The 14,259-nt window shown below is 39.8% G+C and overlaps 1 protein-coding gene across 1 annotated transcript in view; it reads right to left on the bottom strand.

The window, feature by feature from the left end:
- The window catches only part of DBN1 (drebrin 1), a 1,456,369-nt gene that overhangs the window by 456,847 nt on the left and 985,263 nt on the right, over positions 1-14,259 (bottom strand). Inside the window, 1 exon segment of the mRNA XM_044069321.1 lies at positions 7,333-7,410. Coding sequence (XP_043925256.1) covers positions 7,333-7,410 — 78 coding nt within the window.

The following is a 14,259-nucleotide window of genomic DNA, read 5'->3' as shown; positions in this document are numbered from 1 at the left end:
TCAGTGGTGGCTCCCCCTTTGTGGAGAGGGATAAATGTTGCTGTGCACCATTCAGTGGGCACAAATCCTGATGTCAGGCTATGACTGAACATGGTGCTTAGGTGGGGAGCCAGTTTATTCTGAAGTTCATATAAAACGCAGCCTGGCATGTTGTCCGGTCCCATAGATGCTGTGTTTTTAGCTTTAGAGAGTGCTGCTTTTACCTGTGAAGTTGTGATTACAGGGACTCTGCATTCTTCCTGTATAGATATGGGCTCTTTAGGGGGAGGGAGGGGGGTAAAGTTAGCAGTGAACCTATCTGCCAGGATGTTGGCAATATCAGTTGGTTCTGTAATTTTTGTGCCATTGTGCTGCAACTCAGAGCAGATCTGGGTGTTGCCATTGAGATTCTTGACATAGCTATAGAATGCTTTGTGGTTGTCCTTAGAATCGGTGGCAATCTTGTTTTCATAGCTAGCTTTGGAGGATCTTATAAGGGATCTCAGCTTCTTGCTGAGGCTGAGCAGGGAGCTCCTCCACTCATGGGATTTTACTCTCTTTTGCAACAATTTTTCCTTCTGTTGTAGAGTTTATTTATGGCAGGGGACCACCAGATTAGCTTCCTTTTTTTGGAGGATAGCATCTTGGTTCTGTTTGGGATAGCACGATCCATGCACTCGTGTAAGTGCTTATAGAGTGCATTTGTGTAGGATTCAGCAGTTCTAACTGTATTGTCCATCTGCATGGGTGTCACGAAGTTCACCACTTCTGTCTTAAGAAGCATGAAGTTGGCTTTGGAGAAATTTTTTTACCGTGGTTTCCTTAATGGGGGGTGGGGGCGGGATGTGGATATCTAGGGGGATTAGCTTATGGTCGGATCTGACCAACAAGGAGTTTACTTCAGGTGTGGAACACCAGTCACTCATGTTGGTAATGACTAGGTCTAGGATATTGTTGCCCCTGGTGGGGGTGTGGATAAGCTGATCCAGGGCATTGGAATTTATGAATTCCAGAAAGCGCTGAGTGAAGGAGTTGGTACATGAGTAGTTTTCCCAGTTAATGGTGGGGTAGTTGAAATCGCCCAATATTAGGGTGTTTGCTTGAACCCTAATATTTTCCAGTATATCAAAAAAATAGGAGTGGGAATCCTGGGGCATGGTGGGGGATCTGTAGCAAGCTACAATTTGGATTGCAGTTTTGTCCAGAGTTAGTTGCACTTGGATAACCTCGGCTGCATTATGCTGAGCAACTTAGCCTGGAGGTGTGGATATCCTTAATGAATAAGGACACACCTCCGCCTTTGGTGTTCCAGTCCAGGTTAGATGGCCAAAAAGATTTAGACTTCTAGCACTGAATAGCATTACCCTCAGTTTTTGCTTGGGTGTTCCTGTTATGGTGGTGAATTTGTCATTTGAACCTTGCCTAAAAAGGGCACTATAGGGGCGGCAATTGTTGAAGTCAATCATTTTGTCCTTATACTGCAGTATCATTCTGGATGATGGCAGGATGCTACACACGGCTAGGGTCATACCTGTCTGGACTACAAGATCGGAGAGTTCTTCCATGTCTCTTCATGTAGTCCAGCGAGGTATGTCTCAGGTCGTTCACACCAACATGGACACAGAGTCATATCTGTACTTTTTGTGGAGTGACCTGAGTGCGTGGGTTATGTGGCAGAACTTGGCACCTGACAGGCAGCTGACAGTGACCTTCTCCTTGTTTAGCCTGGTGAGTGGGACATCAGTGTGCCTGACTATAGAGTCACCTATGACTAGTGTGTTGGGTATGTTGTTTTGCCTTATGGGCTGTGGTTGAGTGGCACACTGAGTCTGTGGGCTATGTGTCATTTGGGTTGTGTTGGTGGTGGGAGGTTGCTTGCGTTTCTGCTTTGGAGGTCTCTGCTGCTTGAGCAGATTATTATTGAGAGCCTCCGCGAATGTTTTTGTGTTTCTATGTGTGGATTTTGGTGATGTAGATTTAGTGGGACTATGTGATGAGTGTGGTGTGGTGCAAGTGTTTACCTTCTCCTCTTGACTATCAAGTTCAGTCTTGGTTGGAGAGAGCTTTACCTCCAGTTTGGCTAGATAAGTGCATCTCTCACAGACTGTAATGTTGGGTGGTAGGAGGAGAGGGTTGTCTGTGTACATGAGGCAATTGCTACATTGCCCCAAGATGCCCAGATTCATTAGATAGACATGACAGAACACTGGGAGCTGACCATTGGACATGCCTGAATAAAAAAATATTTTCCTCTAGACAAGTGAGGAAAGTGAGTACAAGAGCTGTTTTTCTCTAAGCAAGTGAGGAAAGTAAGTACCAAAACTGTTTTCCTCTAGGTAATGAGGAAGGGTGAGTGCTGTAGTAATTTATAGTTTTAGTGCTTACAACAAGTTCTGAACACGGATACGCAAATTCAAGTGCTAAAACTAAGAATATGTATCTTGTTGTAGATAGGCTACCACCTAGTGCTTACCACTCCCACTGATAAGCTTGAAGGCTTCCCTCCAGCACCAAAAGGTTTGGGGGCACAGAAGCTTACAAACAGTCCTGGATACAGCAAATCTGTATCTGGACTAAACTAGTTACAGGGAAGGTGGGAAGCAAGCGCAAATGCAGGCTTTTAAACCAGAAAGTTGAAAGAGATGGAAGAACTGCCCAAATGGCCAATAAACTACAATTTCTAAGCCAGAAACAACTCTTGTGATAGATAGGCTACCTAGTGCTTACCACTCCCACTGATAAGCTAGAAGGCTTCCCTCCAACACAGAAAGGCTTGGGGCACAGAAGCTTACAAACAGTCCTGGATACAGCAAATCTGTATCTGGATTAGACTACTTACAGGAAAGGCAGAAAACAAGCTTGGAATTTATATATATATATATATATATATATATATATATATATATATATATATATATATATATATATATATATATATATACACACCCCCCCCCCCAGTTAAGTGGGTTGGCATTCTCACAAAGTTCTCTCTGTATTAGAAAGAATGAGCTAATGACAGTAGCAAAAACACTTTAAATGCAGTACAAGCTAGCACACGAGTGTGTAGCAAAATTAAGATAAATATAGTTTAAATAAATGCAGATAAGTTAAAAATGACAAAAAAAGTTTATGAAAAATCAAATAAGAGCACTTGAACACTTAAAAGCCCACAGAACAGCAAATTAAGGTATTAATGTAAGAGCAGCTCAAAACTATTTAGTAATTTTTTTTTTTTTGTGGAGAGAGAGAGAGGGAACATAGCATATTAAAATGTCCTTTCAAAGTGCTCCCTGTACACAGCAGACAAAATGGGACTGGTAGGAGTGTCTGAAATCAAAATATGATCTCACTGTACTCAGCTGAGTGAACAAATGAGATGTGCCCAGTAGGAGTGTCCAAAAACAGATTGGTGATTAATCTGGACCAATGTGTACAACTTGCTAATTTGCACATCCTACTGGCAATTAATCTGGACCAATGCCTACAGTTAGCTAATGTAAATTCAGCTAGTGGTTAAACTGGACCAATACCTAGAGTTAGCTAATGTAAATTCAGCTGATGGTTAATCTGTACCAATGCCTAGAGTTAGCTAATGTAAATTCAACTGGTGGTTACTCTGGAACAAGGCCTAGAATTTGCTAATGTAAATTCAGCTGGTGTTTAATCTGGAACAAGGCCTAAAATTAGCTAATGTAAATTCAACTGGTGGTTACTCTGGAACAAGGCCTAGAATTTGCTAATGCATATCCAACTGGTGGTAAATATAGAACAAGGCCTAGAATTTGCTAATGTAAATTCAACTGATGGTCACTCTGGAACAAGGTCTAGAATTAGCTAATGTAAATTAAACCGGTGGTTAATCTGGAACAAGGCCTAGAATTAGCTAATGTAAATTCAGCTGATGGTTAATCTGGAACAAGGCCTAGAATTTGCTAATGCATATCCAACTGGTGATTAATCTGGATCAATACCTATTGAAGCAGCATCTCACTGCTAAGGCTCAGCATACTTAACCTCTGGAGTTACAAAACCTCCTAATTACTCATGTGTACTGTTTAATTTCTTATCTTTTCTAATTATATGATGGACTTAACTCCCAAACCCACACAGTACTTCTATCAGCTAGTTATACTCTAAGATTACTTGGGATGTCAACTCACAAGACACCCTCTTGGGGTTTACCTCACTGTAGGTGCATTCTATGTTATTAATAGCATTATGTTTGTTTACAATAATAATTACACTTTATGCATTGCTTATTTGATTTTGTAATTAGGTTGCAGCTGACAATGGGCCACTACAGCCTAGTCAATTAACCAAGCTCAACAAAATAATACATTTCACAGCAGAAGATAGATATAATACAGTGAAAGGGGGGATGGGGTCTATTCCATGCATACTGCTTACCTGGACTTATACAAGGCCTTTAATACTATCCCACAAAGTTGTATAACTGATAAACTGACACACTTAAATATTAAGGGCTGTGTAACCTGACTAGCTAAATGGCCCACAGATAGAAGCTACACAGTGAGTGTTAGTAGCATACTCCTCAGAAAGGCTGGTCACCACCGTTATCTTACAAAGTTCCATACTGGATCCTCTCCTCTTCAATGCACACTACTCCGATGTTCAAGATGATGTCAAGGGTCTACAGTTAATGTTAGCTGATAACCGCACTTTTGGAGAGGACATAAATTCTGCAAGTAATACCAACATTCTACAAAAAAAGACTAGACTGTGTTAGCACTTGGTGTCAAGACCAAGGGCACAAGCTCAGCATGCTAAGCAAACAAAACCTACAATATTGTGCTGTTTTAGCTGCAAGAATCAACCCCTGCCACTCTGGTAACGTAGATGAATGAAGCCCTGACTATGACTAAGACGACCCGGTTTCAATGAATGGCTCAGGTGATTGACAGAAATGGCAGGGAGGAGTAGGAGTTAACCATCTCAGGGTGGTTGGGTATACCTGTAGGTGTTTACTGTGTTAATCCCTGGTGGGGGGTGGAAAAGGCATATTGGTAGGCACCCTCAGATGTCTAGTTCTATGACTGACCACAGCTAAACCAGATTAAGTCAGAGGTGGTGGAGGGGGGCAAGGAAGACAGCTGGTTGACCCAGTGCAGACAAGTACCAGGCCAGTACCATAAAGGACGGTGGAGGGGGCAAAAAAACAAGAATCCCCCACCCATATAAATGACACCCCCTCAAAGTTGATATCATTACTAAAGACCTACACACTTTTGCTGACAATCAACACTGTTTTGACCAGTATGTTTCAGCTAGTATAAGGAAGTTTGCAAAAAGTTACTGCTTCCACCCCATTTCTTCCTACTCAGCCCATAAGAGAATATAATTCTTTCTGTGATATGTACCTAGCCAAAAATATTTTCCACCTTGAGAAACGACAAAGATTCCTCACCAGAGTTACCCTAAGGTATACAGAATGTCTAAAATTCTTATCATAAGACGTGTTTCTAATCTGAAACTACTCAACAGGTCTGCTTCATAGATTAAAAGCGCAAAATATTCAGCCACTCATATCAAACAGTATGGGTGCTGTCGGTATAAAACCATAAGTAGCAGGGGGACACAGACATTCACAATGAGCAATTTCACTTGTAACGCTGTTATGTTAAAAGTACAATTCCATTTCAATTAGCAGAAACTGCACGTTTGTTATGTTTATAGTGATGAATTGTTAATTTCCTTCTATCATGCTTTTTTATTAATTCATATAGAAATAATTAGTTCATACCAAAGCTTGTTAGGATACTATTAGGTCTTACAAGCCACGGGTTGTTCATGTGAACATTTGCTAACAGTGTCTTCTCAAACCCAATGGCATATCTTCAAGTGGTTTCTCAGAGTAGAATGGAACTAGTACTGTACTGATGTTATAAATATGCCACACGTTTCTAAATTGTAACATAACAGATGTAGGAGCTGCCCCCCCCCCCTCCATATTTCAAGCTTACACCCACACCAGTACTCTAAAGTTCAATGGGAACATTTCAAGACTGGTACCACTCCTACAAACTTCCAGTGAAGGCATACTGGGAATACTGCAGGTGTGCCCCCTCCCCCAATGCACAGAGAGGGACACACACACACACACACACACACACACACACACACACACACACACACAACTGATAAAGACACCATTAGAACATTCCAGTTCCCACCAACAGACTTCTACAAAATGTACAGCAGAAATGCTCTAGCTTCACCATTCCTAAATACTTCTTTTCAGGTAAGTGAAATGTTCCAGTAAATTGTTTCAGCCACAGGACAGGCCAGAGGCAGATAAATAAAATACATAAAGAGGAAGGCACTGCAACAATTTTTTGTCACTACTACATCATATAGTATGAACAGAAATACAGCAAACAAATTAATTCGCTAACAAATGGAAAAAGATACCTCAGTACCAGATGAAAAAGAATACAAATTATACACTGTAAAACAGTTAAATAAACTTTACAAGTGGTTAGAATGGCACTTGTAGAGTCCACATTTCAAACAGGAGAGAAGGCAAAAAGCCAACACTTCAAACAGTATAAAAGGCTTTAGTTACAACTCTATCATTCAAGTTTAACACCTATATGAAACATGTCCTAGAAACACCTTTCTTCTAGGCGGTGAGAAAAATACAGCAAGCTTAGGTGGCATAACAAAAAATCACACACACACACACACACACACACACACACACACACACACACACACACACACACACAAACAGCAGTCTGCTTCATATTTGAAGGTTTTTGCTTGGTTTTCTTTGTCAAATCCCAGCACTTTAATTAGCCTGTACCATGATCCTCCTTTGTTTAATACCTAACTAACATCATTACACCACTTTAAACATGAAAATATAATTGAATAACCATCAAACAATTTTCTATCAAGTTTTTTTCTATGGTTTAATTTCTAATGGCCTGACATCAGCAGTAGGTTTTTCAAGACTTTCCCCCTTATATACTAAAGTGTAATCATTTGCAACTGAAGCATAAATATTTCAGCCTACATAACAGACTTGCAAAAGCTTCTGCTCAGAGACAGCTGTAAAAAGTGCATATAGGATCAAGCAGTTCCATCCAATAGCAAAATCAGATAAACAAAAGTAAACTTAAAGCGGAGGCATGAAGACAGCAAAGCAATACAGAAAAAAAATATTTCAATCAGTAAATAACAGTGAAAAACGTCTCATAAGGCAAACAGTGCAGGACAAATTGCGTGGAAACTAAAGGGAAATCTTGACACACACAATAAAATAAATGACACTAGCAGGGCACAGAAATCTGGCGGGGAGCCAGAAACACTTTCAGCATTATATCCCTTTACCTTGGCCTGTTCCCAGAACTGCTCCCGATTGAGCTGTTTCATTTCCAGCACCGCGTCTGTCTTCTGATAGGTTGTACCCTGCAGGAAGGAGGAAAAGTCAGTCAGTAACAACAAATTCATTTAGAAAAAAAATTATGGTCACATTAAAGCTGCCTGACCAAGAATCAAGTAAGACAATGCTATATGCCTTCTGAAACGGTCATGCTGTATTAGGGCTAAGCATTGCATGTCAATGGCTTGGGGGGCACAGCGGGTAGAAAAGCCTGACTAAAAGAATACTTAGTATCAAAATTAGCAAAATGTGGGCCCACACACCATTTGGACAAAGCTCTATTTCACAAATGCAGTCCTTAGAAGAATGTACAATCTGAAGGCAGAGAACTGCAGAGGAATTTTTTTCTTTTTGTTAAACGTTAAACAATGCTCCCACTCCTATCTGAGCAAGCGCACTCCTTTTCAGCACCTAGCTTCAACAGAAATGCATCTATTAGATGACATAAAAAAAAAAAAAAAAAAAAAAAAAAAAAAAAAAAAAAAACTTGATTTCTCCCTTTAAAGGGCATGTGTGCTCCCTTTAATGAAACAAAAGTTACTATGGAGATCTTGTTATAGAAATGGCAGGTGAAGTTTAAGAAGCATCTTCAGTAAAGCACGGAATACCACACGGAATACCACATGGAAGCAGGTTAACATGGTGGTTACAGAAGAAAGCAGTGGATGCAGAAACTCCGTTTTAAACTATACCCTTGCTAACTGCTCACTGTTCGCATCAAATCAATTCACCATTTCTGCTTCATTACTCCCCCACGACAAATTTTCCTCTAGTCACTGTTACTGCTTTGAAAAGATGCTAAAAACAACATTCTTAGCCATATTTACAGGTCCACAGACATCATGAAAGCATTTAAAAATTTACATTTCTGACGAACACAGTGAGCTTCTCAGAAGCTGGAGAAAGCCCTTTAGTCTCTTCCTAGAAATTTACATTTACAGAGAAAATCTTGTACAGTACTTCAAAAGAAAGATGAAGCTCACTTAGGTATCCAGTCATACAGCTCATTAACTGTGCACACATGCTCCCTAATCTCAAAAACACAAGCACAGCTGTGTGCACAGTTACAAATGACCTGCAAAGAAATTCATTCAGAATCGTTTTATGCTCAACCCCATCCAGTAATAAAAGAGACAGCATTTTAAAGAGCTAGTAACACACTCAAGTCTAAATGAGAAATATTTGGACCCCCCCCTTCTACTGATTCTGATATCCATAAAATATGTTGCACTTGAGCACATTTTGCATTAAGAAAGGGCTTCTGCCCTGAGCACTTTGGAAATGTGCAGCAGCCAGAAAAAAATGATACAACAAAAATAACACAGTATAGGAAGTAGTGCAGAAAGTGCAGTCTTGTTGGGACACCTGCCATTAACAGTGGATTCAGCTACTGTTATTGAAGCCAATGAAGATGCAAAAAAGCTGTCATCAGAATTTTATGTGCACTGGCAAGATCACACAAACACACACTTCAAATGGAGTATTTGCTGATAGCATTTTGTATGAAATCACACTGCATTGGGGTATGGGAATTTGCTGTTAGTCTGCTATTGTGCAATCTTGGAGTTAGTATACATAATTAGTAGGGGGAGCGAGTATCACAGGGGGCCTTCCCCTGTGCAAAAAAAATGAATTTCTCTTTTGCATTTTTTCAATAATTTTAGAATCGCACTAAAATGACTGTTTACGATCACTCATGTGAGCATTCAATATTTCATGAGTCGGTATATACTCTCTCTTAATATATACATATATATATATATATATATACATACACATATACACATGCATACACACACATACACACACACACACCCCTCTTTGCTAATAAAACTGTGCACTGCTCAGACATCAATAGATGTAAAAACCTTCTAGGGGTCATCTCAAGTTGCACAACAGACCTTAACCATTCAATTTCCAACAAAAGCAGAAGCACATCAAAATATACATTACACTAACATGATTAATGCAAGACATGGGGGTAGAGACAGAGGAACAGATCTTCCTTCAGCCGCTGGATACAGAGAGACAGATGGACATCTGCTGTTACAGTTTCCTTCATATCAGTCTCTCCAAATTTTCATGGATAACTAAGAGAATACAAGTCTACACTACTGATGGAGGCACCATTACTTACCGTTGCCTGAAGGATTATGATAACATAACTGCCTCTAGCTTTACAGTGGCAGCCCTGTTTACAATAAAACAAACTAATGCAAAACTGGCTGGCAAATAGGTATCAGCTACACAAGCAGCTCTGAACCTAAAAAAGGGCTTGAAGAGGATGCTCAGCAGAATCACAACAGAGGCCGCTACAACCTGTTAACCAGTAAAAAGTAGTCCACTCCTTTACCAGAGCTCCAAGTTTAACAGAACACAAAACAAAAAGTTAAACGTGATTTCATAATGTGTCTTGAACCACAAGGCTACAAAACTGTCTCTTGGAAGTCTGTGTGTTACACCTTCGTCTTCCTTCCATTCTGAAGGCAGAAACAAAAAACGGACTATTAAATCTTCAGATAAATGCAATAAGCATAAGCATGGCTATAAAAGTGTACTGGGAAGACAAAGCCAATTTAATCCTACTGAAGTCCAAGGAGTGTGCTAAAGCTTAATATTACGAGACCCATTCAAATGAATAAACTGACAAAATAAATAGTTTTCTCAGGCAGAAATATCAAGTGCACCAATACAATAGCCAAAAAGTGCTTCAATGGACTTGCATTAACGAATAAGATCGGCCATGATCTGGCCGATAGTTCACTTATCTCAACAATGTAGCTAAATTCACTCTCAGGAAGCAGGGGATTTCTCCCGTCTGTATTGGTCTGAAAGCCTTTCTAATTTAGACAAATATAATTTTTTTACAATGATAGGCAGAATAGCTTTTTGCAACATATTTGCCTTTTAGAAATACAAACAAACCCTTTCAAGAACTTAAGATGTCAGTAGTTAAATCATCATATGCAGGCTACATAGGGAGATGTGAAGAACTCTGTCCCACTGTCAAAAAACATTCTCCCTTAAGAGAAATAAACAGCTGAAACTTGCCATTTTTAACAGAAGGGAGAACCATGGTTGACTTAACCCAATAAGAAATTTCACAGCCACCTTTATGCTTTCAAAATTTTTGTTCAAAATGCATAAAGTATTTTCCCATTCTGGGCCTTAACATAGCATTCTGTGTCGGACTCCCAGCCCACAACCTTGGCAGTTGTGCACGTCACTCAGCAGTGAACGGCCCCGCAATCCTACTCTTTTCATGGATGACAACACAAAGACCAATTTTGGTTTAAATGCCACTCACAGTCTAGAAGCATGGTTCAACTTTATCTGTCTGCAAAAATATCCAATTTCTCTTTAAGCAATCTCTAAAAAAGATAAATTTTAAGGACATAGCCAAAGTTCATAATTCCATGGCCATCCTGCATGATAGATTGTACAAGCAATCCATTTGTATAAATGATGACCAGGGAACTGTCTGAACTACCCTGAATAGTCATAATTAAAATACTTCTTGAATGCCTTTACAGACAGAAACGTTTGCATTGAGGATTGTGCAAACACTAAAACACAGAGATAGTGAACAACAAATAATTACCAAAGATGAAGCTTTAATCAGTTGGGATCATCAAATACCACCAGTTAAAGTAGGATTAAGAAAACCAGATACTGTATTTAAAGAAAAATAGGACAAAGCATTAATCATTAAAATCACTATAAAAAATAACATAATATAAAAATATAACATAAAAAACACAAACAACACTAATAAAGCTTTACCCTCAAAACAGTTTCCACCACTTCAATCAAAAGCATGCTCTCCAAACTAAAATCCTCATCAACAGCAGCCGACCTACTCCCCAGCTATTTCTTAAAACTCACAGCAGATGCTATTGCTGTCCCAGTCTCCACTCATAAACAGATCAACTGTTGAAAACTATGTGCCCAAACTCTGGAAAATATCCTATGTTACACCCATACATAAAGGCGGGACCTCCACTGAGAACTACAGACCCATTGGCTTTACCCCCTGGCCAAAATCATAGAAAAATGCATCCATACCAGATGCTAAACTATCTCCTAGACAGCAACATCTTGTCACCTACTCAGCATGGTTTCAGACCTGCCCATAGTACCACTACAGCCCTCCTCTGCTTCACAGACACAGTAAACAGTCTCAAAAATGAAGGCCTACAAGTGTCAACTCTTTTTTTGGATATGTCCAAAGCATTTGAGACAGTCTCACACCAAATCCTGCTAAACAAACTAAACCAACATCATCTATCAAATTCCACTCTTACCTGGTTCCAAAGCTACTTAACTGACAGGTACCAAGCTGTGAAATGGGAAAATTCTCTCTCTCCTCAGCTGCCCATAACTATAGGAGTCCCACAAGGTTCTATCTTAGGGCCACTACTATTCACAGTCTTAACAAATGACCTCCATACCTCCACACAGCATGCATCTATAATTCAGTATGCAGATGACACTACCTTAATCTGTGCTGCATAAAACATTCCCACCCTCCTGCAAACAACTCAACTAGCATTCTCTGACATTAAAAACTACCTTACCAAAACCCAACTTATCCTCAATCCAAAGAAAACTCAGCTTATGATTATAACCAGTTCTAACAAAAACACGAACAGTCAATTCACTATCTACTCCACGAATGCTACTCCAATTGCTCCAGTAGCACAGGCTAAGCTATTGGGAATAACCATAGACTCCCACCTAAAATTTGATAGCCATCTCAACTTAAGTATTAAAAAAGTACATGCCAAGCTGGGGACACTACCGTATCAAACCATTTCTTACCAACAAAAGATCGGCCATTGCTCGCTCCCAACTTCTATCCACCCTACTCTATGAATCTCCCATTCTGACTAATCTCAACAAAACTGAACTAAGCAAAATGGAAGCCTGCTATAACAGAATTGCCCACTTTGCTGCAAATTGTTCATATAGAACTCATCACTGTACTGCTTTGAGACTGGCTTGAACTGCCCAACCTCCTGACCCACAATCAGCTTTGCCTCTCTCATTCTATTACCTCCCCCAATAAGTGTCCTACCCTCGAAAACCTAGTACAACATCACTCAGTCAAAAGGCCTCTTAGATCATCAAGCAAACTACTACTAGAAGTCACCAACAGCTACAATAGCTTTGGAGATGCACTATATAGTAGTTCAGTGATAAAAAAATGGAACTCTGTCCCTACTAGCATTCAAAACACATCATCCAAAGCCTCCTTTAAAGACCTCATCAGGCATCATTTCAAGCAAAGTTGGCAGTGCCATGATTGCTCACCAGGCTAGTGAAAGCAGATAACATATACATACTAAATCTAGAGCACTTGATAATAGTTTTCAGTCTTACTCACAAATACTGGCTAATCTACAATGTATGTACTGTACCTGTGTACTATGTATGTATTCTACCTATGTACCTTTATTTTTAAAATGAATATTTTTTTGTTTGTTCTCTCCACTGTAACTGTTTCTGTGCCGCATACCACTGTAAAAACATGTCTCTTGTAATTTATGTGTATACTGATCATGTCTAAATGACTAAATGTGTCTGTAATTTTTCTTTGTGGAGCTTTTCTCCCTGGGCCTCAGGGCTTTTTAGGCTCAGTCAGACACCCCCAGTTAACAAATGTAAAATAAATAAATAAAATAGATACACCTAGTGATTGTAGTGCCCAGAGTACTACACTGTATTTAAAGAAAAAAAATACAAAGCAGCAGTAATCATTAAAATGCTAGTGACAGAGTACTGACACAAACAACAAATACCATGATGTGCATGTTGAACCTAAAACAATCTGGAGTAAAGACACCAAAGACAGTTCCAATAGTTGTTGTTTGTCTTTTCGGCTGTTCCCGGTTAGAGGGTGCCACAGCGGAACTCCAGTCAAATAATGATTGGCAGTCGATTTTTATGGTGTCGAGTTGCCAACCCGACGCCCAACCTTCAGCGAAGGCATGCCCATTCACAAGTCTTTCGGAAGCCACTCGACCACGGGGAGGGCATGCAGACTCCGCACAGAAGGCACTCCAGCCAAGAATCGAACAGGAGAACCTCTTGCTGTGAGGCAATAATGCTACCGCTGTACCACCGCGGATTAAAGAATTTTCTAGCATAATTAAACACACTACCTATACATGTGACTGCATAAGACATGCAGGAGGTGGCAAGTCTAGGCATACTGGAGTGCTGAAACAGCAATCTTGACAAACATCAAAAGACTGATGTAATACTAATTTCACAAACTTTAATCATACTCCGATTTAGAAACATGGTCCCTTCCTGTCAAGGTATCACAAACCCTGAAATTAATAAAAGTACCAAAACCTGCTAACGCGTCCTTTATGTAGTCACTCAGATGAATGCACAGAGCCCCACTGAAGTTCCCCATTATGTACCTAACATGACTTATCAGAAATTAGATGTTTTAGAAAAAGAATGGTCTGGCTACCTACTTCTGACTGCACAGTGAACCTGTAAAGCTCCTTGAGTAGAGATGGACATGAGTGGCAGCTGCAGTATCACAAAGCAACTGACTTAAAACCTCATAAAATATGTCATCAGTGTTTTTCAAGACAAGCTTTAAAGAAAGTTCTCAGGAGGTGAAACTGATACATAACCTACAGTTAAAGTGTCACATACAGAAAGATTTTAGTTTTAGCAGGCTCCTTATTATGGCCTCCTGAAACAGTTTTTCTCCACAAAAAAACAATGTAGTGGTATCTGTGGAGTTGTAAGCAGCAGCACTGGTGTGACCATCTAAAAAGTGAAATGCATACAAAATACCCTTTGAATAACTCATGTAGATATTTAATACAGAACTTTCTCTTCACTGTTCTATT

This window comes from Protopterus annectens, chromosome 4.part0 (genome assembly GCF_019279795.1).
Source record: "Protopterus annectens isolate FY-2018-M chromosome 4.part0, PAN1.0, whole genome shotgun sequence".
NCBI classification, from domain to species: domain Eukaryota; kingdom Metazoa; phylum Chordata; order Ceratodontiformes; family Protopteridae; genus Protopterus; species Protopterus annectens.
The sequence above is the reverse complement of the archived record's forward strand: the minus strand, read 5'-3'. Positions and strand labels throughout refer to the sequence as shown.